This window comes from Coregonus clupeaformis, unplaced genomic scaffold (assembly GCF_020615455.1).
Source record: "Coregonus clupeaformis isolate EN_2021a unplaced genomic scaffold, ASM2061545v1 scaf0139, whole genome shotgun sequence".
Taxonomy (NCBI): Eukaryota; Metazoa; Chordata; class Actinopteri; order Salmoniformes; family Salmonidae; genus Coregonus; species Coregonus clupeaformis.
The window spans coordinates 493,726-514,388 of record NW_025533594.1 but is presented as its reverse complement, the minus strand read 5'-3'; the positions used below and the strand labels follow the sequence as shown (position 1 = coordinate 514,388).

The following is a 20,663-nucleotide window of genomic DNA, read 5'->3' as shown; positions in this document are numbered from 1 at the left end:
CGGGCACCGGTGGAGCAGACTGCACAGGCTCCGGACAGGAGCCGCTGACCGGAGCTGGACTGGGCACCGGTGGAGCGGACTACTCTGGCTCCGGAGTGGAGCAGCTGACCGGAGCTGGACTGGACCCCGGTGAAGCAGATTGCTCTGGCTCCGGAGTGGAGCAGCTGACCGGAGCTGAACTGGGCACCGGTGGAGCGGACTGCTCTGGCTCCGTCCAACATAGATCTACACATAATAGAACCTATAACATAGAACACCACAACATAGAATATACACACCCTGACTCAACAAATAGGAGTCCCCAGAGTCAGGGCGTGACATGTACAAAGAAATTAAACTTAGATATGGCTTTGAAATGAACTTGAGGCCAAAGAATTAAATCGTAACCAGAGTGATAAGAGAAGAGGATACTGTCAGAGGGAGATGGGAGGGAGGGAGAGCAGGAGCAGGGTTAGTAGTTTCCTGTGTCTGTGAGGTCAGAGTAAGATGGGAGGGAGGGAGAGCAGTAGAAGGGTTAGTAGTTTCCTGTGTCTGTGAGGTCAGAAGGAGATGGGAGGGAGGGAGAGCAGGAGCAGGGTTAGTAGTTTCCTGTGTCTGTGAGGTCAGAGGGAGATGGGAGGGAGGGAGAGCAGTAGCAGGGTTAGTAGTTTCCTGTGTCTGTGAGGTCAGAGGGAGATGGGAGGGAGGGAGAGCAGTAGCAGGGTTAGTAGTTTCCTGTGTCTGTGAGGTCAGAGCTCAGTACTGCTCAATCTGTCAACCACACCGAGGATGGTCTCATTCCAGGCCGACTACATTGAAGACAGCCATTGACCCATGGCTGCTGGCCAAGTCATCGACTGTGCTGTTGGGCATTAGATTGCTATACCATATGATTTGGTTAGCTGATATGTTAAACATCTATCTAAGAGATGTGACATCTGGCAGGCAACTTCAATGTAGTCAGCCTGGAACGTGGCCAACCTCATGAGTGGGGTTGGAAGAGAGATGGGGAGTGACTCAGTTACCAAGAAGCTTTCAGCAGCCATCATGTTGACTAGCAGAGACAACAGAGGCCATAGGGTGGCAGTGAACCGTCATAACAACCTACTGACTAAACTGGTGCTTTGACATTAACTGTTGCTTTGACACAAATACAAAACACAATATATCTAAGAGATGGAAAATACAATGAATATCTTATACAGTAATGATGACACCTATATATTTACATCTGGGAAACTGAATGACATTTATCTTTGTCAGGTTGTTTGTGTTGTGGTTTGCACCAAATTCAGCCTGATGATGACTGTGTCACACCTTCAAGAGGGCCTCAAACTTTACTGTGGGTTCTGAGGGGGAAAATATCACCAAAAATATATATAAAATATATACCTGTTGGTGGGAAAGAGATAAACAGTAGTCACAAGTCACCCTGATGATTGACTGATGACTGGCATCATTCCACATTTGATCAAATTTACAATATTTTATGAAATATTTAAATGGGCAGTTAAGATGTTCTAGTATATTCTATTGTGTGTCCTTGTGTGTTTGTGCCTTGGGCTTTAGTGTTTGTGGTTTGAAGGGAATACTACTGTATGTGCACAGATAACTAACCCAAACCCATCTACCTAGACTGTATTAGGACACAGATAACTAACCCAAACCCATCTACCTAGACTGTATTAGGACACAGATAACTAACCCAAACCCATCTACCTAGACTGTATTAGGACACAGATAACTAACCCAAACCCATCTACCTAGACTGTATTAGAACACAGATAACTAACCCAAACCCATCTACCTAGACTGTATTAGAACACAGATAACTAACCCAAACCCATCTACCTAGACTGTATTAGGACACAGATAACTAACCCAAACCCATCTACCTAGACTGTATTAGGACACAGATAACTAACCCAAACCCATCTACCTAGACTGTATTAGAACACAGATAACTAACCCAAACCCATCTACCTAGACTGTATTAGAACACAGATAACTAACCCAAACCCATCTACCTAGACTGTATTAGAACACAGATAACTAACCCAAACCCATCTACCTAGACTGTATTAGAACACAGATAACTAACCCAAACCCATCTACCTAGACTGTATTAGAACACAGATAACTAACCCAAACCCATCTACCTAGACTGTATTAGAACACAGATAACTAACCCAAACCCATCTACCTAGACTGTATTAGAACACAGATAACTAACCCAAACCCATCTACCTAGACTGTATTAGAACACAGATAACCAACCCAAACCCATCTACATAGACTGTATTAGAACACAGCATCAATAGAGTGAGATTCTACATCTGTAGGAAGGGTCTGTTCTTTGAGCTATCAGGCTAAGAGTCCTGCTGTGTGTGTGTGTGTGTCTGTGTGTGTGTGTTACCTGAGTACTGGTCTCCTGGTCCATTATTAGGAGCAGTGTCTGCTGTCTCTTCTCTCTTGGTGCTGGTCTCACCGTCTCTTAGGGTGTCTGCACTGATGTAGATATCCACAATCCTCTTCTCCATCTCATCTCTGTCAAACTTGACCTTCTTGTTCATATCTGGATCGGCATAGATTAACTTTGACATCTTTAACAATGCCTGGGTCTTTCTTTCTATGTAGGTCTACTATACGTTAAGTCTCTGCTTCCAATGATATCTCTGTCTCTGAGTCATCTGTGTGTCTCTGTCTGTGTGACTGCTGTAGGTGTTAACTCTAGGGAAGTATCAACAAAATGACACGGGTAGTTGAGGCTATGCTAATACAAAAAATAGAACAAGTTTGCATACTTGTGTACGTACTTGTGTGCATGTGTGTGTGTGAGAGATTGTTACAGTGCTTATTGTTAAACCATTTTCTGTGGCACAATATAAATCATTCCATGTCTCTACATGGTCATCTTGTCCAGAGTATATCTCAACACAGTCCTCCTGCCCAGGGAATGGGACTTGCTATTTGTGGTGATGGACAGGACACTATCATACCAGGAAGATATAGATAATAGAGGGGAAGTGGAGAACAAAGTCTAGCTGTTAACATATATTAACCATCATATGTAACAGCCCCAAGATAATTCATGGAGTTTCCAGAATTCCCGCTTCCTTAACCAGTGAGGATGAGATGACAACAGAAACCACCAGGGCTCTCCTCTCACTTGATGAACCTGATTGGTGGAGGAGTTTTTGAGTGACAGCTGGTTGAACCATTTCACTTCCCTCTTTTGGGACCCATATAGGGGAACAACAGTCAAATATGAGCATTTGATATTGTGCTTATATGTAACTTGATAACAAAGACTGACTGTCAAATATGATTAAGTAACATCATTTGATACCCTTTGATATCTCTACTACACTCCTATACAGTGTATGTAATGGTGGTTTGGTAGGGTTGAGAATGTTTGCACCAGACGTAAATGGGAGCATGTAAATATATGTAGCAAGTAAGAAGAATGTATTTGAATTGTAATTGATTAAATGCACTGCATGTAGAGTGTGCAAAAAGTCAAATGCACTAACTTCATGTTGTATCTGATGATGTGTGAAACATAACTACTGGTACACAGGAAGCAACAAACAGGAAATAAGAAGGACTTTTATTAATATGCTACTACAAACAAATAATAAGTGTGTTCGTAGGTTTGAGACAAAGCGAGAGAGAGAGAGAGAGAGAGAGAGAGAGAGAGAGAGAGAGAGAGAGAGAGAGAGAGAGAGAGAGAGAGAGAGAGAGAGAGAGAGAGAGTGAGAGAGAGAGAGAGAGAGAAGGAGGAAGTTGTGTGCACTGTAGGCTACTGTACGTGTTACAGTATGTTGTCATGTTGATGTTAAACCACTTTTTCACAAATCCAGTTGAGTTTGCTGTCACATGACATGTCATTCCATGCCTGTAGAGGACTCAGATCTTTGTGTATCTCAGCACAGTCCTCCCCAGTAGGACCAAAATTATCAGGCTGTTTGTCAAGCCAGTACCTACAGGGTTAAAAACAGTCAGATATCATGGTTAATACCAGTACCTACAGGGTTAAAAACAGTCAAATATCATGGTTAATACCAGTACCTACAGGGTTAAAAACAGTCAGATATCATGGTTAATACCAGCACCTACAGGGTTAAAAACCATCAGATATCATGGTTAATACCAGTACCTACAGGGTTAAAAACAGTCAGATATCATGGTTAATACCAGTACCTACAGGGTTAAAAACAGTCAGATATCATGGTTAATACCAGCACCTACAGGGTTAAAAACAGTCAGATATCATGGTTAATACCAGCACCTACAGGGTTAAAAACAGTCAGATATCATGGTTAATACCAGTACCTACAGGGTTAAAAACAGTCAGATATCATGGTTAATACCAGTACCTACAGGGTTAAAAACCATCAGATATCACAGTTAGAACATCACAATCCTAAATAATATACAGAAATGCTTCATCTTAAAGTTAACTTTGTTGACTGCTATCATCAATGACAGTAACCTGTATAGAAAAAGGTTGAATGGAGCTTTATTCACAGATTAGTTATCATCTCTCACCCTGTGGACAGTGGTCTGCCGTCCACCCATTTCCAGGTCCCCTCCTGAACAGAGTCAGTCAGACCAATCCAGACTCTCTTGAGGTTGTACAGAAATGTCTGTTGTCGAGAAACATAAATATATATACACTACCAGCCAAAAGTTTTAGAACACCTACTCATTCAAGGCTTTTTCTTAATTTGTACTATTTTTTTACATTGTAGAATAATAGTGAAGACATCAGAACTATGAAATAACACATATGGAATCATGTAGTAACCAAAAAGTGTTAAACAAATCAAAATATATTTTATATTTGAGATTCTTCAAATAGCCACCCTTTGCCTTGATGACAGCTTTGCACACTCTTGGCATTCTCTCAAACAGCTTCATGAGGTAGTCACCTGGAATACATTTAAATTAACGGTTGTGGCTTGTTAAAAGTTAATTTGTGGAATTTATTTCCTTTTTAATGTGTTTGAGCCAGTCAATTGTGTTGTGACAAGGTAGGGGGGTGTACAAAAGATAGCCCTATTTGGTAAAAGACAAAGTCCATATTGTGGCAAGCACAGCTCAAATAAGCAAAGAGAAATGACACTCCATCATTACTTTAAGCCATGGTCAGTAAATACTGAAAATGTCAAGAACTTTGAAAGTTTCTTCAAGTGCAATCACAAAAACCATCAAGCGTTACGATGAAACTGGCTCTCATGAGGACTGCCACAAGAAAGGAAGACCCAGATTTACCTCTTCTGTAGAGGATAAGTTCATTAGAGTTACCAGCCCAAATTAATGCTTCACATAGTTCAAGTCACAGACACATCTCAACATCAACTGTTCAGAGGGGACTGTGTGAATCAGGCCTTCATGGTCGAATTACTGCAAAGAAACCACTGCTAAAGTACACCAATAAGAAGAAGAGATCCGCTTGGGCCAAGAAACATGAGTAATGGACATTAGACAGGTGGAAATGTGTCCTTTGGTCTGGAGTCCAATTTGGAGATTTTTAGTTCCAACCGCTGTGTCTTTGTGAGACGTGGTGTGGGTGAACGGATGATATCCGCATGTGTTGTTCCCACCGTAAAGCATGGAGGAGGAGGTGTTATGGTGTGTGGGGTGCTTTTCTGGTGACACTGTCTGTGATTTATTTAGAATTCAAGGCACACTTAACCAGCATGGCTACCACAGCATTCTGCAGCGATATGCCATCCCATCTTGTTTGGGCTTAGTGGGACCATCATTTGTTTATCAACAGGACAATGAACCAACACACCTCCAGGCTGTGTAAGGGCTATTTTACCAAGAATGAGAGTGATGGAGTTCTGCATAAGAGGACCTGGCCTCCACAATCCCCCGACCTCAACCCAATTGAGATGGTTTGGGTTGAGTCGGACCGCAGAGTGAAGGAAAAGTAGTCAACAAGTGCTCAGCATATGTGGGAAGTCATTCAAGACTGTTGGAAAAACATTCCAGGTGAAGCTGACCTCTCTCTCTCTCTCTCTCTCTCTCTCTCTCTCTCTCTCTCTCTCTCTCTCTCTCTCTCTCTCTCTCTCTGTCTCTCTCTCTCTCTCTCTCTCTCTCTCTCTCTCTCGCTCTCTCGCTCTCTCTCTCTCTCTCTCTCTCTCACCTGTTCCATATAACTGTTTATGATCACCAGGTCTGCTCCTCTCTCCAGACAGTCCTCTCTGCTCTCGTTCCAGGTTTTAGTCTCAGTAGACAGGAAGTACCAACTGGATTCAAACTTCTGCCAGCCTTCAGGACAGGTTTGTTCTACAAGATGAAAAAATGAATTTCCTTCAACTTATTACACTAAACACTTAATGAAAGAATACAGACACACTATAAAGTGTGTGGGATTAATGATAATGTATTACTGTAGGTTTACTCACTGAGATTGGTAAGCCTCCTGTTAAGAATCTCTCTCTCAGTCTGTAGCTGGTCTCTCTCTTTAGTCAGGTTGTTATAACTGGTCTGTAGCTGGTCTCTCTCATTAGTCAGGGTGTTGTAACTGGTCAGTAGCTGGTCTCTCTCTGCAGATGAGTTGGTCTTATATGCTAAGAAGCTCTTAGTGACCCCATCATCTGTCACAACAACAACAAAGTTTATCATTAAACGAGAAAATCACAGAACTACTGGTGAATTGTAGGAATTATAACTTCAGACTTACAGTGGACATACAGGCCTATGATCCCAGCCAGTAGAACACACAGCAGACCCAGACACACTGCAGCAACTCTGGAGGATCTCTTCCCTGAGCTATCAGGCTCTGTGGACACAGGTACTGTACATAGCATCATCAATGAGACACAATCGAACATGGACCATATAGCGCAGGGATCATCAACTAGATTCAGCTGCGGGCAGATTTATGTCTTGAGCGAATGGTCAGGGGGCCGGAACATAATTGCAAATAATTACCAGGCTGCAAATTGACCGCAAGAAGTCCAAATAGATATAAAATTGGACTAAAATGTAATAATTTCAAACCTTGTTTCAAACCTTGTTTACGTCTCTATTATACTTGGGAATACTTGGGAACAGATTTCCAAAATGTAAATCAATAGGAGCTGATTTCCTGGTGTTTTTACAGTCTGTTATGTCAAACCTGATGTGGTGATTGAAACCAGAAATAGCCTCCATGACCTCCATGCCATAAACCTCCAGTCAACTCTAGTTAGCAATGGCTCACAAAACCACCTCTGACTTCCTTCATACTGGATACAGAGTCATACAAATGGTATCCACAAGCTCATCTGACTGTGGGGAAGTAGATAAAGGGCATCATTGCCAAAATCCGGAAGTATCCCTTTAATTCAAAATTCACTTAGTCTCTCATTGATATAAATGCACATTTAAAGTGGTGGTTTCTCACCCCCATCTCTCTTTTTGTTGAGGGGGACTTGTGGTTGTTAAAGATACAGCTTCTCACTGCAACAGGAAATATAGTGGCCAGTTACAGTTAACCCCTAGCCTTGCTAATGTTAGCCAGATAGCTAATGTTAGTAGAATTCATAACATATCACATGTTTAGCAAATTCATAACATATTGTAAGTTTAGCAAATTCGTAACATATCATACAAATTGTAATTCGTAACATATCATACCAAATGGATGATGGGCATCCACACATTGATACATAACATATGAAAGGTAACATATCATACTAAATAGAGTGTCTTGCTTTACGTACAGAATAAAACGAAATGCTTTGAGACCAGGTTGGAAATACACAGTGGTGAGTTACATAGGACTTTATGAACATGAAAATAAATGTTTCTGCAGTTAGTATACATCCTACAGAGCCTCGAATATTTCAGAATATTTAACCTCTAATCTTAAAGGAACGACCTTTCTTTTAGGAGATGTAGTGTTTTCATTTAGGAGATGTAGTTCGTTACAGTTTATTTTACTCAGTTGGCTTTTGAAGCCTTGGGGCATTGGGCATCAGCCAATATCATCACATTAACATCAGGTAAATTGTTTGTGTGGCAATTGGAAGAATAATAACTACTGGTTTACACTTCGATGTGTGTGTCTCTATGACAACAGTGTACTAACCAGTATTTTGAGATTCAGGTTGTTTATCTATGCTCCTGTTCACTGTCTCCTGTCCACAGCTCTTCCTGTCAACATTAGCATGAATCTCCTCAGACTGCTCCATATAAAGGCTAATTCTAATTGCCCCCTTAAAATATACTTTGGTACTTTAAGGAGCGGCACACAATACAACGGACAGTATATTCTGTGGTATATCCTCTTAAACAGCTGCTTTAGTTTAACAGTCTGTGTCTGAGAACGTACAGTGTTATAGATTTAGGGAGGACTTCACACCTTAACCAGTGGTTTGAGCAGACAGCAACCTCCAGGAAGAGACACAACAGTAGATAGACACCATGCATGAGTGAGTGGGTATGTAGCAGCCAGGTCCACTGGTGCATGGTGCAGTGTGTTACCATTGGTCAACTACACGTTGTCCCTTGTACAGTGAAGGTTGTGAGTCACGTCTTTCATTAGCATCGTTTTTTAAAATATTTTTTTTACTTAGCCTCAACCTATGGCAAATCACATGACATGTTTGTAATAAAATAATGAAGAGTCATTTTCCAGAGTACAGTATGTCTACATCCTCTCCTCTAAATCTAAACACAACTACTATTTGTCTTATTTTTTCTCTCTTCCTCATTCTCTTAATGTTCTTCTTCCTCCTCTATGTCTCTCGGACACTAAGGCTCTATCTCAATTAGTCTTTCCTAGATTCCTCTCCTCCTATCTCCTTTCCTCCTATCTCCTCTCCTCCCATCTCCTCTCCTCCCATCTCCTCTCCTCCTATCTCCTCTCCTCCTATCTCCTCTCCTCCTATCTCCTCTCCTCCCATCTCCTCTCCTCCTATCTCCTCTCCTCCTATCTCCTCTCCTCCTATCTCCTCTCCTCCCATCTCCTCTCCTCCCATCTCCTCCTATCTCCTCTCCTCCTATCTCCTGTCCTCCCATCTCATCTCCTCCTATCTCCTCTCCTCCTTCTCACTGTATCCAACCATCAACATAATAATTACTAGACTACCAGATAAACAACGAGAGAGAAAGAGAGCTTCCAATCATGTTCCTAAAAATATATGTTTAGACTCTATAGAAGCATCATAGAAGCCAATTACTATTTGAAAATGTCATGGAAAGAGTAAAAAAATTAATAATACAAGTGTTGATAATGGTATGCTCATCTTAGAGAGTGTCTTTACAGCTGAAAAAAAAACATATGTCTATAAGGATGTTTGTACCACAGTGTCTGACTGTCTGGTTCTCTGTGTTTAGGTACTTGGGGGGCAGGACAGCCTGATAATGGTGGTCAGTTCTCTGGGCAGGAGGACTGTGGTGAGATATACTATGGACAAGATGACTCTGTAAAGACATGGAATGATGACAAATGTTACAAATATCAGAACTGGATCTGTGAGAAAGTGGTGTAACAATAACCCACAGTAACAAACGTTCTCTCTCTGTGTCCCTCTCTCTCTCTCTCCCTCTATCCCTCTCTCTCTCTCTCTCTCTCTCTCTCTCCTCTCTCTCTCTCTCTCTCTCTCTCTCTCTCTCTCTCTCTCTCTCTCTCTCTCTCTCTCTCTCTCTCTCTCTCTCTCTCTCTCCCCCCTCTCTCTCTCTCTCTCTCTCTCTCTCTCTCTCTCTCTCTCTCTCTCTCTCTCTCTCTCTCTCCCTGTCTCTCTCTCTCTCTCTCTCTCTCTCTCTCTCTCTCTCTCTCTCTCTCTCTCTCTCTCTCTCTCTCTCCCCTATCTCTCTCTCTCCCTATCTCTCTCTCTCCCCTCTCTCTCTCTCTCTCTCTCTCTCTCTCTCTCTCTCTCTCTCTCTCTCTCTCTCTCTCTCTCTCTCTCTCGAGCTCTCTCGAGCTCTCTATCTCTCTCTCCCCCCCTCTCTCTCTCTCTCTCTCTCTCTCTCTCTCTCTCTCTCTCTCTCTCTCGCCTCTCTATCTCTCTCTCTCTCTCTCTCTCTCTCTCTCTCTCTCTCTCTCTCTCTCTCTCTCTCTCTCTCTCTCTCTCTCTCTCTCTCTCTCTCTCTCTCTCTCTCTCTCTCTCTCTCTCTCTCTCTCTCTCTCTCTCTCTCTCTCTCTCTCTCTCTCTCTCTCTCTCTCTCTCTCTCTCTCTCTCTCTCTCTCTCTCTCTCAATTCAATTCAATTCAATATACTTTATTGACATGGCAAGTAAAATTACTTACATTGTCAAAGTATACATATAACAAAAATGGTGGGACCAACAGCAATAATAATAGTAGTAGTGGAAATGGGACTACCATTAACAGCAACTACAACAACAATATTAATGAGAATAATAATACATTAAAGCAATAGTAGTCGACCAATCTCAACATGACTGAGAAGACAAATTACATGCTATGAAAGCTAAAACAAAACAGGAAATATTATTGACATTACATTACACTTTTCACTGGCTGTCCCTCAGGTTGTGCCAAAATTGCACATTTTGGCTTTTCACCCAATAAATATTTGATTTTTTCTTCCTCTTTTATAGTTTCAAATTCTTTGTACTGAATGATAATTTTGGGAAAGAAAGATTCTCTTAGGTCTGAGTATTTGTCACAGTGTAGTAGGAAATACAGTGTAGTAGGAAAAGGAGCAATCTCCACCCCCCCGAGATCACCGAGACAACACCCCGGACCAGTACCCTGGACCCCCCAGCCAAGGCCACAGCACCACCAACCTCAATGCCCACCACATCCAGCGCAGCACAGACCACCCCAGCCCAGCTTCAGACCCACCCAGACGAGGTCTAACACCCCCCTCCCCCCCACCACAGACCCACACCTGGAGGAGCCACAGCCCGGCAGACAGAGCTATGCACAAGCTGTGAGAGGAGCAACTGGTCCAGCTCCCACCAACGAAATGAGTGACATCAAACAAATGCTGAATCTACTATGCTCACATATGATAGGCCGAGGGTCATGGTAAGATGAGCACAATAACTCCACCATCCTCACACTACATCCACCCAAGTGGCATGACATAAATACTATCTTAAATTATAAACAAATCACATTTGCATAATAAGAGTTTACCTTAATTGAAAAATCCTATTTTAATAGTTCTTGTTGGATTGTGAGTGTTTATCTCATTTTGAATGTAAAGAAAAAACAGTTATGAAGTCTTTTTACGTTGCATGTTGGAATTTACAAGGCTTGAAGTCCTCTGCTTTTGGGTTAAAGAGCAGAAACCCAGACTTCCTTAAAGAAATTGATGATGTTGATATTGTAGTACTACAGGAAACATGGTGCAGAGGTGATGTTTCCACTGGCTGTCCACTAGGTTATAGGGAGATAATCATACCATCCACCAAATTGAAAGGAATCACACAGGGCAGAGACTCAGGGGGAATGCTAATATGGTATAAATCTGAACTAACTAATTCAATCGAATTGATAAAAACAGGAGAATTCTTTATCTGGCTAAAAATCAACAAGGAGGCTATCTTAACAGATAACAACGTCTTCCTCTGTGCCACATACATTCCCCCCTCAGAGTCACCCTACTTCAATGAAGAGAGTTTCTCCATTCTAGAGGGGGAGATTAGTCACTTTCAGGCCCAAGGCAATGTGCTGGTCTGTGGAGACCTGAATGCTAGAACAGCAGAAGAACTAGACACTATTAACAGTCATGGGGACAAACACCTACCGGGAAGCAACAACCTTTCCCTCCCCACATACCCCCCTAGAAACAACTATGACAAAGTGAAAAACAAAAATGGAGTACAGCTCCTGAAGCTCTGTCGAACATTGGGTCTGTACATAGTCGATGGTAGGTTAAGAGGGGACTCTTTCGGTAGGTACACCTACAGCTCATCCCTTGGCAGCAGTACTGTAGACTACTTCATCACAGACCTTAACCCAGTCTCTCAGAGCCTTCACAGTCAGCCCACTAACACCTCTCTCTGACCACAGTAAAATCACAGTGTATCTGAAAAGAGCAGAACCCAACCATGAAGCATCACGGCCCAATAAATTGCATGGTACTAAACAGACCTATAGATGGAGTGCAAACAGTACAGAAATCTACCAAAAAGCAATTAGTAGCCAAAAAATACAATCTCTCCTGGACAACTTTTTAGCATTAACATTCTCCTACACCAATGAAGGTATACATTTGGCCGTTTTGGAACATAAACATTATATTTGACAAATTAGCCTCCTTGGCTAATCTTAAGAAACATAAGAGCAAACCAAAAATGATAGATCATGAAAAATGGTTTGATAATGATTGCAAAAATCTAAGAAAGTAATTGAGAAATATATCTAATCATAAACACAGAGACCCAGACAACAAAAATATACGTCTTCAATATGGGGAAACACTGAAGCAATACAAACACACCCTAAGAACAAAAAAGGAACAGCACATTAGAAATCAGCTAGATGTGATTGAGGAATCCATAGAATCAAAGCACTTCTGGGAGAATTTGAATAAATTAAACAAACCTCATAATGAGGAATTGGCTATCCAAAATGGGGATATGTGGAGAAATCACTTTGCAAACCTCTACAGCAATATAACAAAGAGCCCAGAACAACAAGATATACAAGAAAAATTACAAATCCTTGAATCAGCAGTCAAAGACTATCAGAATCCTGTGGATACCCCAATTACAGAACAATAATTATTGGAAAAACTTTGCACTCTCCAACTCAAAAAGGCCTGTAGTGCTGATGGTATTTTAAATGAAATGATCAAATATACAGACCACAAATTCAAATTGGCTATACTCAAACTCTTCAACATTACCTAACTGCAGATATTTTCCCCGATATTTGGAACCAAGGATTGCTCACACCAATTTATAAAAATGGAGACAAATTTGACCCGAATAATTACAGAGGAATTTGCGTTAACAGCAACTTGGGGAAAATTCTCTGCAGTATCATAAACAGCTGTCATGAGCACTCTCTCTCCCTGGTAGCAACATTAATTGCATTCAATTATCTTCCACTCTGCTCACCTCCCTCTCTCTACTCAGCCTAACTAGCTCCACCTGCCCTGCTCTGCTCTTGTTACCTGGCCAGCTGCACTGCATTTCCCACTCACCATCCTCACCTTGCCTCACTCTGTTCTAATTACTCTGCCAGCTGAACTGCATTTCCCCACTACCTCTCCCAGTATATCAAGCCCTGTTTTTCAGCCAAGCCCTGTCAGATCGTCTTCAAACCCGGACCAGTAACCTGCCTGTCTGCGCTCTGACTCCTGTTTGTGATACCGATCCTTTCTTGACTGCCTCCTTGTTCGACTGCCCCGTCTATCCCAACCTGCCTTCTGGACCTCGACTACTCTCCGATCTTCAGCCCCTCCGGTAACTCGTTTCTGCCTTCTGTCTCTCACCACGATATTTGCCCAGCCCTGATCTGTACTTCTGCCTGCCATTCATTTTGCTGTTGTGTGTGTGTTTCCCCCCAGGTCTCCGACCACCAGATGAGCGTGCCCAGACGTTTCACCACCCTCAGCCCGATACGCCGCTCCATCACTGGGGAACACACACACTAAGCACTTGGACTGGACACCCCCGGACATTTGGTGACCCCCGGAGCACAGGTACCCACAGGAGGACCCTGAAAGACCCCTGACACCCCTGGGACTCCTCTTCCCGCCTGTAACCTTGAATAAAGAACTCTGAATTTGAACTTGCGCTCTTGGGTCCTCTTCTGTTCGTGACAGAACGATCTGACCATCATGGACCCAGCGCACTCCCTGACCACGATGGAGGAAGAGCCAGAGAGGACTGCCCTACAGCGACTGGAACGCTCTGAGGGAGACATAAATCGGATGGCTGGCGACATCGCTTCCCTTCTCCAGCTATTCAACCAGCAGCAACAACAGTTCCAACTGCAGCAACAACAGCTAGCCCAAGCCCTGCAACTACTCTCAAGCCCGGCTACTCCACCTGCACCCCCCCTGGTCCTTTTGTTCCTGTACCACCGATACTCCTTCATCCCTCCGCTGGAGGTCCCAATGCTGCAGGCCCGGCAGTGCTGCCACCAGATCCCCACGCTCCTGAACCAAGGATTGGGAACCCGGAACGTTTTGATGGCAACCAGAAGCAAGTAAGACCATTCTTGAGCAGCTGCCGAATCCAGTTTGCACTACAGCCCAGGACTTTCTCAACAGAGGGAGCCAAGGTGGGGTATGTCATCACACATCTCACCGGTCGAGCTCGGTTGTGGGGAACGGCGGAATTCGACCGGCAAACCCCAGCCTGTGCCTCCTTCAGTGCCTTTGAGGAGGAGATGTTAAAGGTCTTTGACCTAGGCTCGCCAACAGCCGAGGCGTCACAAGCTCTGCTCACCATCCGTCAGGGCAATCGGACAGTGGCAGACTTCTCCATTGACTTTCGTACCCTGGCCAGTCAAAGCTCGTTTAACCCAGAGGCACTGGTGCAAGCCTTCCTCCATAGCCTGGCGGACTATATCAAGGACGAGCTTGTTTCCCATGACCCGCCCTCAACGCTTGATGCCGCCATTGACCTTGCCGTTCGCATTGACCGCCGTATACAGACCCGGAGGAGGGAGAAGGGCCGTCTCAGTCAACCTGCCATCCGTGCTCGGGGTCGATACCGCTTCTGTCCAGCCCCTGCCTGTCAAGTCCCATAGCCAACTCAATCAGCCTGAGCCCATGGAGATTGGCCGTGCCTCTCTGACTCCCGAGAGCGTCGGCGCCGTCTAAGCTCCAACCTTTGCCTCTACTGTGGTGGCGAGAATCACCGTGTCGCTACTTGTCCGGCAAAAGCCGCAGCTCACCAGGTGTAGGGGAGATCCGGGTGAGCTCAACAAGCCTTCAGTCTCCCTCCATCCGAAAGACCCTGCTTCATCTCCGCCTTCAGCTTTCTGACAAGACTCATACATTGGCCGCCCTTGTGGATTCCGGGCCGAAGCAAACATCATGGACCCTGAGCTTGCACAGCAACTGGGCGTGAACCATCATCAACTGACACAACCCATTCCTGCACGAGCCCTGGATGGGCATCATCTTGGCACTGTCACTCATATCTCCGCCCCTGTGACAATCCTGCTGTCAGGAAACCACCAGGAGTCCATCCAGTTTCACCTCCTACACTCACCTGGCCAACCACTCATTCTTGGATACCCGTGGCTCCGTCAGCACAACCCCCACATCGACTGGGAGACAGGAACAGTCCGTGAGTGGGGAAGGAGTTGTCACCAGACCTGTTTAAGGGGGCCACCCTGCCCGTTCACCGGGAAGGATCTAGCGCTACCTCCGACATATCCAATGTTCCGGCCTGTTACCACAGCCTGAAAGAGGTGTTCAACAAATCCAAGGCGACATCTCTACCCCCACACAGACCCTATGACTGCGCGATTGATCTCCTGCCTGGCACAGCACCTCCCAAGGGTCGTCTGTATTCACTGTCAGCCCCGGAAAGAAAGGCCATGGAGGACTACATTAATGACTCTCTTGCCTCCGGGATAATTAGACCGTCGTCTTCCCCGCAGGAGCCGGGATTCTTCTTTGTCGGCAAGAAGGACGGTTCTCTTCGTCCATGCATAGATTACCGGGTCTGAACGACATCACGGTTAAGAATCGCTACCCACTGCCCCTTACTTTCGTCTGCCTTCGAACTGCTGCAGGGAGCCACTGTATTCACTAAGCTGGACCTTCGCAATGCCTACCATCTGGTGCGGATGAGGGAGGGAGACGAATGGAAGACAGCGTTCAACACACCAACCGGCCACTATGAATATCTCGTCATGCCCTTCGGCCTCACCAATGCCCCAGCAGTTTTTCAAGCCCCTAGTGAATGATATCCTCAGGGACATGCTAAATACGTTCGTATTTGTGTACCTTGACGATATTTTAATATTCTCAAAGACTCTGTCAGAACACACGCACCACGTCCGGTTGGTCCTGCGCCGCCTGCTGGAGAACTCTCTTTTCGTGAAGGCAGAGAAGTGCGAGTTCCATGCCAAGACCGTTTCATTCCTGGGGTATGTGGTGACCGAGGGCAGCATTCAGATGGATCTCACGAAGGTGTCGGCTGTCACTTCCTGGCCAGTTCCTGAGTCTCGGAAGAAGTTGCAACAGTTCCTGGGCTTTGCCAACTTTTATAGGAGATTCATCAGAAACTATAGCACAGTGGCTGCACCCCTCACGGCGCTAACCAGCACTAAACAACCGTACCAATGGACATCAGCTGCTGATAAGGCCTTCAATATCCTCAAGACATGTTTCACTTCTGCTCCCATCCTCCAGATGCCAGATGCAGCAAGGCAGTTTGTGGTGGAGGTAGATGCTTCGGACGTGGGAGTGGGTGCAGTGCTTTCTCAAAGAGCAGCTGAGGATGGCAAGATGCACCCCTGTGCCTTCTACTCCCGTCGGCTAACCCCTGCCGAATGCAACTACGACATTGGGAACCGCGAGCTGTTGGCTGTCAAGCTCGCCCTTGAAGAATGGCGGCACTGGTTAGAGGGGTCAAAGGAACCATTCGTAGTGTGGACAGACCACAAGAACCTGGAGTATATCCAAACAGCCAGGAGGCTGAACTCCCGTCAACAGCGGTGGTCTCTGTTCTTTCGCGCTTCAATTTCACGCTCTCCTACCGCCCGGGATCTCGCAACATCAAACCTGATGCTCTTTCCCCGGATGTTTCAGAAGGACCGAGACCACCGCCATGACAGCTCCCATTCTTCCCAGCCACTTGGTCGTAGCGGCCCTCACCTGGGAGATCGAGAAGCAGGTCATGGAGGCTCTTCGGGACCAGCCAGGTCCAAGCACCAGCGCCCCCAACCGTCTGTTTGTTCCAGCAAATCTCAGGTCACCTGTGATTCAGTGGGGGCACGAATCCCGTCTGGCCTGTCATCCCGGCATCACTCGCACCCTTCATCTGGTCCGCCAGCGGTTCTGGTGGCGGGGATGAGACGGGATGTCCGAGAATTCATCCGAGACTTGTCCCACTTGTAACCGAAACAAGACTCCCCAACCAGCCTCCTGCTGGGTTGCCGCAACCCCTACTCATACCCAAGAGGCCCTGGTCCCACGTTTCACTGGACTTTGTTCACGGGCCTGCCGCCCTCTGACGGACACACAGTCATCCTTACCATTGTTGACCGCTTTAGTAAGATGACCCACTCGTGCCCCCTTCCCAAACTACCCTCTGCTAAAGAGACCTCCCAGGTGGTCCTGGAACATGTGTTTCGTATCCATGGCCTACCCCAGGATATAGTGTCAGACCGGGGCCCGCAATTCTCAGCAACCTTTTGGAAGGAGTTCTGTCATCTCCTTGGGGCCACCGCCAGCCTATCGTCTGGATTCCACCCGCAGTCAAACGGCCAGACTGAACGCATGAACCAGGAGCTGGAGAAGGCACTGAGGTGTGTGGCTTCCCAAAATCCCCGGGCCTGGGCTCAACACCTGCTCTGGGTGGAATATGCCCATAATTCACTCACCAGTTCCTCCACCGGGCTCTCCCCCTTTCAGTGTGTCTACGGTATCAACCTCCACTGTTTGCCAGCCAGGAGGCGGATGCCACCTGTCCGTCTGCTCTGCGTATGCCCGCCGCTGCCGCCACCTGGGCCCAGGCTCGCACTGTGCTCCTGAAGTCTGGAACCAGCTACGCCGTCGGTGCCAACCGACGGAGGACCCCAGCACCTACTTACCGGGTTGGTCAGAAGGTCTGGCTGTCTGCCCGGATCTGCCGCTGCGGGTTTGTATCACGAAAGCTGGCCCCTCGCTTCATTGGTCCTTTTCCTGTGCAGAAAGTCATCAGTCCAACGGCGGTCCGACTTCGTTGCCCGCTTCCATGCGGGTCCACCCCCACCTTCCACGTCTCCAAGGTCAAGCCGGTCCATGAAAGTCCCCTGGTCCCTGCAGCTCCGGCGCCACCTCCTCCGCGCCTCGTAGATGGCGGTCCTGTCTTCACCGTCCGGCGGCTGCTCCGCTCTAGGCGAAGGGTAGGGGTCTCCAGTACCTCGTTGATTGGGAGGGATATGGTCCAGAGGAGAGGACCTGGATCCCGGCCAGGAGGATAGTGGACCGGACCCTTATCACTGACTTCCACCGACTACATCCTGATCAGCCTGCAATCCGTAGGGGGCCGTCCAAGAGGGGTTCCTAGCCGTCCGGCCCGCCCTGCTCCTGTCTCAGTGCCTGTCCTGTCTCCCCGACCGTGACCCTCCAGCTCCTTCTGAGGATGAGGAGATTCACTCGGACCGCTCGGAGGAGTTCTGACCCGCCGCCTGCTCCCCTCCACCCTCCCGGCATGATGTTGTTCTTGGGACTTCTGGGGCCGTCCCTTGGAGGGGGTCCTGTCATGAGCACTCTCTCTCCCTGGTAGCAACATTAATTGCATTCAATTATCTTCCACTCTGCTCACCTCCCTCTCTCTACTCAGCCTAACTAGCTCCACCTGCCCTGCTCTGCTCTTGTTACCTGGCCAGCTGCACTGCATTTCCCACTCACCATCCTCACCTTGCCTCACTCTGTTCTAATTACTCTGCCAGCTGAACTGCATTTCCCCACTACCTCTCCCAGTATATCAAGCCCCTGTTTTTCGCCAAGCCCTGTCAGATCGTCTTCAAACCCGGACCAGTAACCTGCCTGTCTGCGCTCTGACTCCTGTTTGTGATACCGATCCTTTCTTGACTGCCTCCTTGTTCGACTGCCCCGTCTATCCCAACCTGCCTTCTGGACCTCGACTACTCTCCGATCTTCAGCCCCTCCGGTAACTCGTTTCTGCCTTCTGTCTCTCACCACGATATTTGCCCAGCCCTGATCTGTACTTCTGCCTGCCATTCATTTTGCTGTTGTGTGTGTGTGTTCCCCCAGGTCTCCGACCACCAGATGAGCGTGCCCAGACGTTTCACCACCCTCAGCCCGATACGCCGCTCCATCACTGGGGAACACACACACTAAGCACTTGGACTGGACACCCCCGGACATTTGGTGACCCCCGGAGCACAGGTACCCACAGGAGGACCCTGAAAGACCCCTGACACCCCTGGGACTCCTCTTCCCGCCTGTAACCTTGAATAAAGAACTCTGAATTTGAACTTGCGCTCTTGGGTCCTCTTCTGTTCGTGACAAACAGCAGACTACATAATTTCCTTGATGAACACAACGTCCTAAGCAGAAGCCAGATTGGATTTGTAAAAAATTATCGTACAACAGACCACATTTACACCCTCCAGACTCTAATTGACAAACAAGTAAATCAAAACAAAGGCAAAATCTACTCGTGTTTTGTAGACTTCAAGAAAGCATTTGATTCAATTTGCTACGAAGGTCTTTTTTACAAACTAATAGAAAGTGGTATTGGAGGAAAACATATGATGTTATTAAATCAATGTACACTAAAAAACAAATGTGCGATTAAAATCGGCAACAAGCAAACAGACTTCTTCTCTCAGGGACGTGAGTGAAACAGGGCTGCCCAATAAGTCCAACACTATTTAACATCTACATTACTGAATTGGCAAAACATTAGAAGAATCGGCGTACCTGGTCTCACCCTACCACAACACTGAAATCAAGTGTCTGCTGTCACGCAGATGACCTGGTGCTACTGTCTCCCACTAAGGAGGGGTTACAGCAGCATCTAGATCATCTGCACAGATTCTGTCAGACCTGGGCCCTGACCGTTAATCTAAAAAAAACTAATATAATGATATTCCAAAAAAGGTCTGGAAATCAGGATGACAAATATAAATTCTATTTGGACACAGTTCTATTAGAACACACCAAAAATTACACATATCTAGGACTAAATATCAGCAACACAGGTAGCTTTCACATGGCTGTGAATGAGCTGAGAGACAAAGCAAGAAGAGCATTCTATGCCATTAAAAGGAATATTAAAATCGAAATTCCAATTAGAATCTGGCTCAAAATTTTCCAATCAGTTATAGAACCAATTGCTCTCTATGGCAGCGAAGTATGGGGTCCGCTCTCTAATACTGAATATACCAAATGGGACAAACATCCAATCGAAATACTGCATGCAGAGTTTTGCAAGACTGTATTGCAAGTGCAAGAAAAAACTCCAAATAACGCATGTAGAGCAGAATTGGGCCAATACCCCCTCCTTATTCGAATAGAAAAAAGAGCCATCAAATTTTACAACCATCTAAAAACAAGTGACCCCAAAACATTCCATCACACAGCTCTACTATGTCAAGAGATGAAACAAGAGAAGAGTCCCCTCAGCCAGCTGGTTCTGAGGCTCAGTTCACTAACCAAAACCAACCTCATAGAGCCTCAGGACAGCATTCAGAAAATCTGGCCCAACCAAATCATCACAAAGCAAAAAGAAAAATATATCACCTATTGGAAAGACACCACAAAATATCAAAGTAAACTTCAATGCTATTTGGCTCTAAACAGACAGTACATGGTGACCACTGTGACTGATAGAAAACTGAGAAAAACACTGTTCCTGGGTGGAGAGGTCGGGATGCAGTTTAAAGCAACGTCCTTGAGAGTCTTAGCAAGGATGGGGACTGTCTCCCTGTACAGGTGAACATGGTCATAGAGACAGTCCAGATCGAGGGTGGGATGGTGGGCCAGGTGTACATTGGGTCGCAGGGCACAGTCCCGGGAGAGGCTGCGTTTATTCTTTGGATTGTGGCAGGTGGAAGTCCT

At 45.9% G+C, this 20,663-nt stretch overlaps 1 protein-coding gene across 1 annotated transcript in view; it reads right to left on the bottom strand.

Annotated features, from left to right (window-relative positions):
* Positions 1–3,950: 3,950 nt before the first annotated feature.
* The window catches only part of LOC123481161 (C-type lectin domain family 12 member B-like), an 85,589-nt gene continuing 68,876 nt past the window's right edge, over positions 3,951–20,663 (bottom strand). Inside the window, exons 2-5 of the mRNA XM_045213694.1 lie at positions 6,677–6,775; positions 6,399–6,590; positions 6,137–6,279; positions 3,951–3,962 (exon numbers count right to left, since the gene is read on the bottom strand). Of these exons, the coding sequence (XP_045069629.1) occupies positions 3,951–3,962; positions 6,137–6,279; positions 6,399–6,590; positions 6,677–6,775 (446 nt within the window). The remainder of the gene's footprint in view (positions 3,963–6,136; positions 6,280–6,398; positions 6,591–6,676; positions 6,776–20,663) is intronic.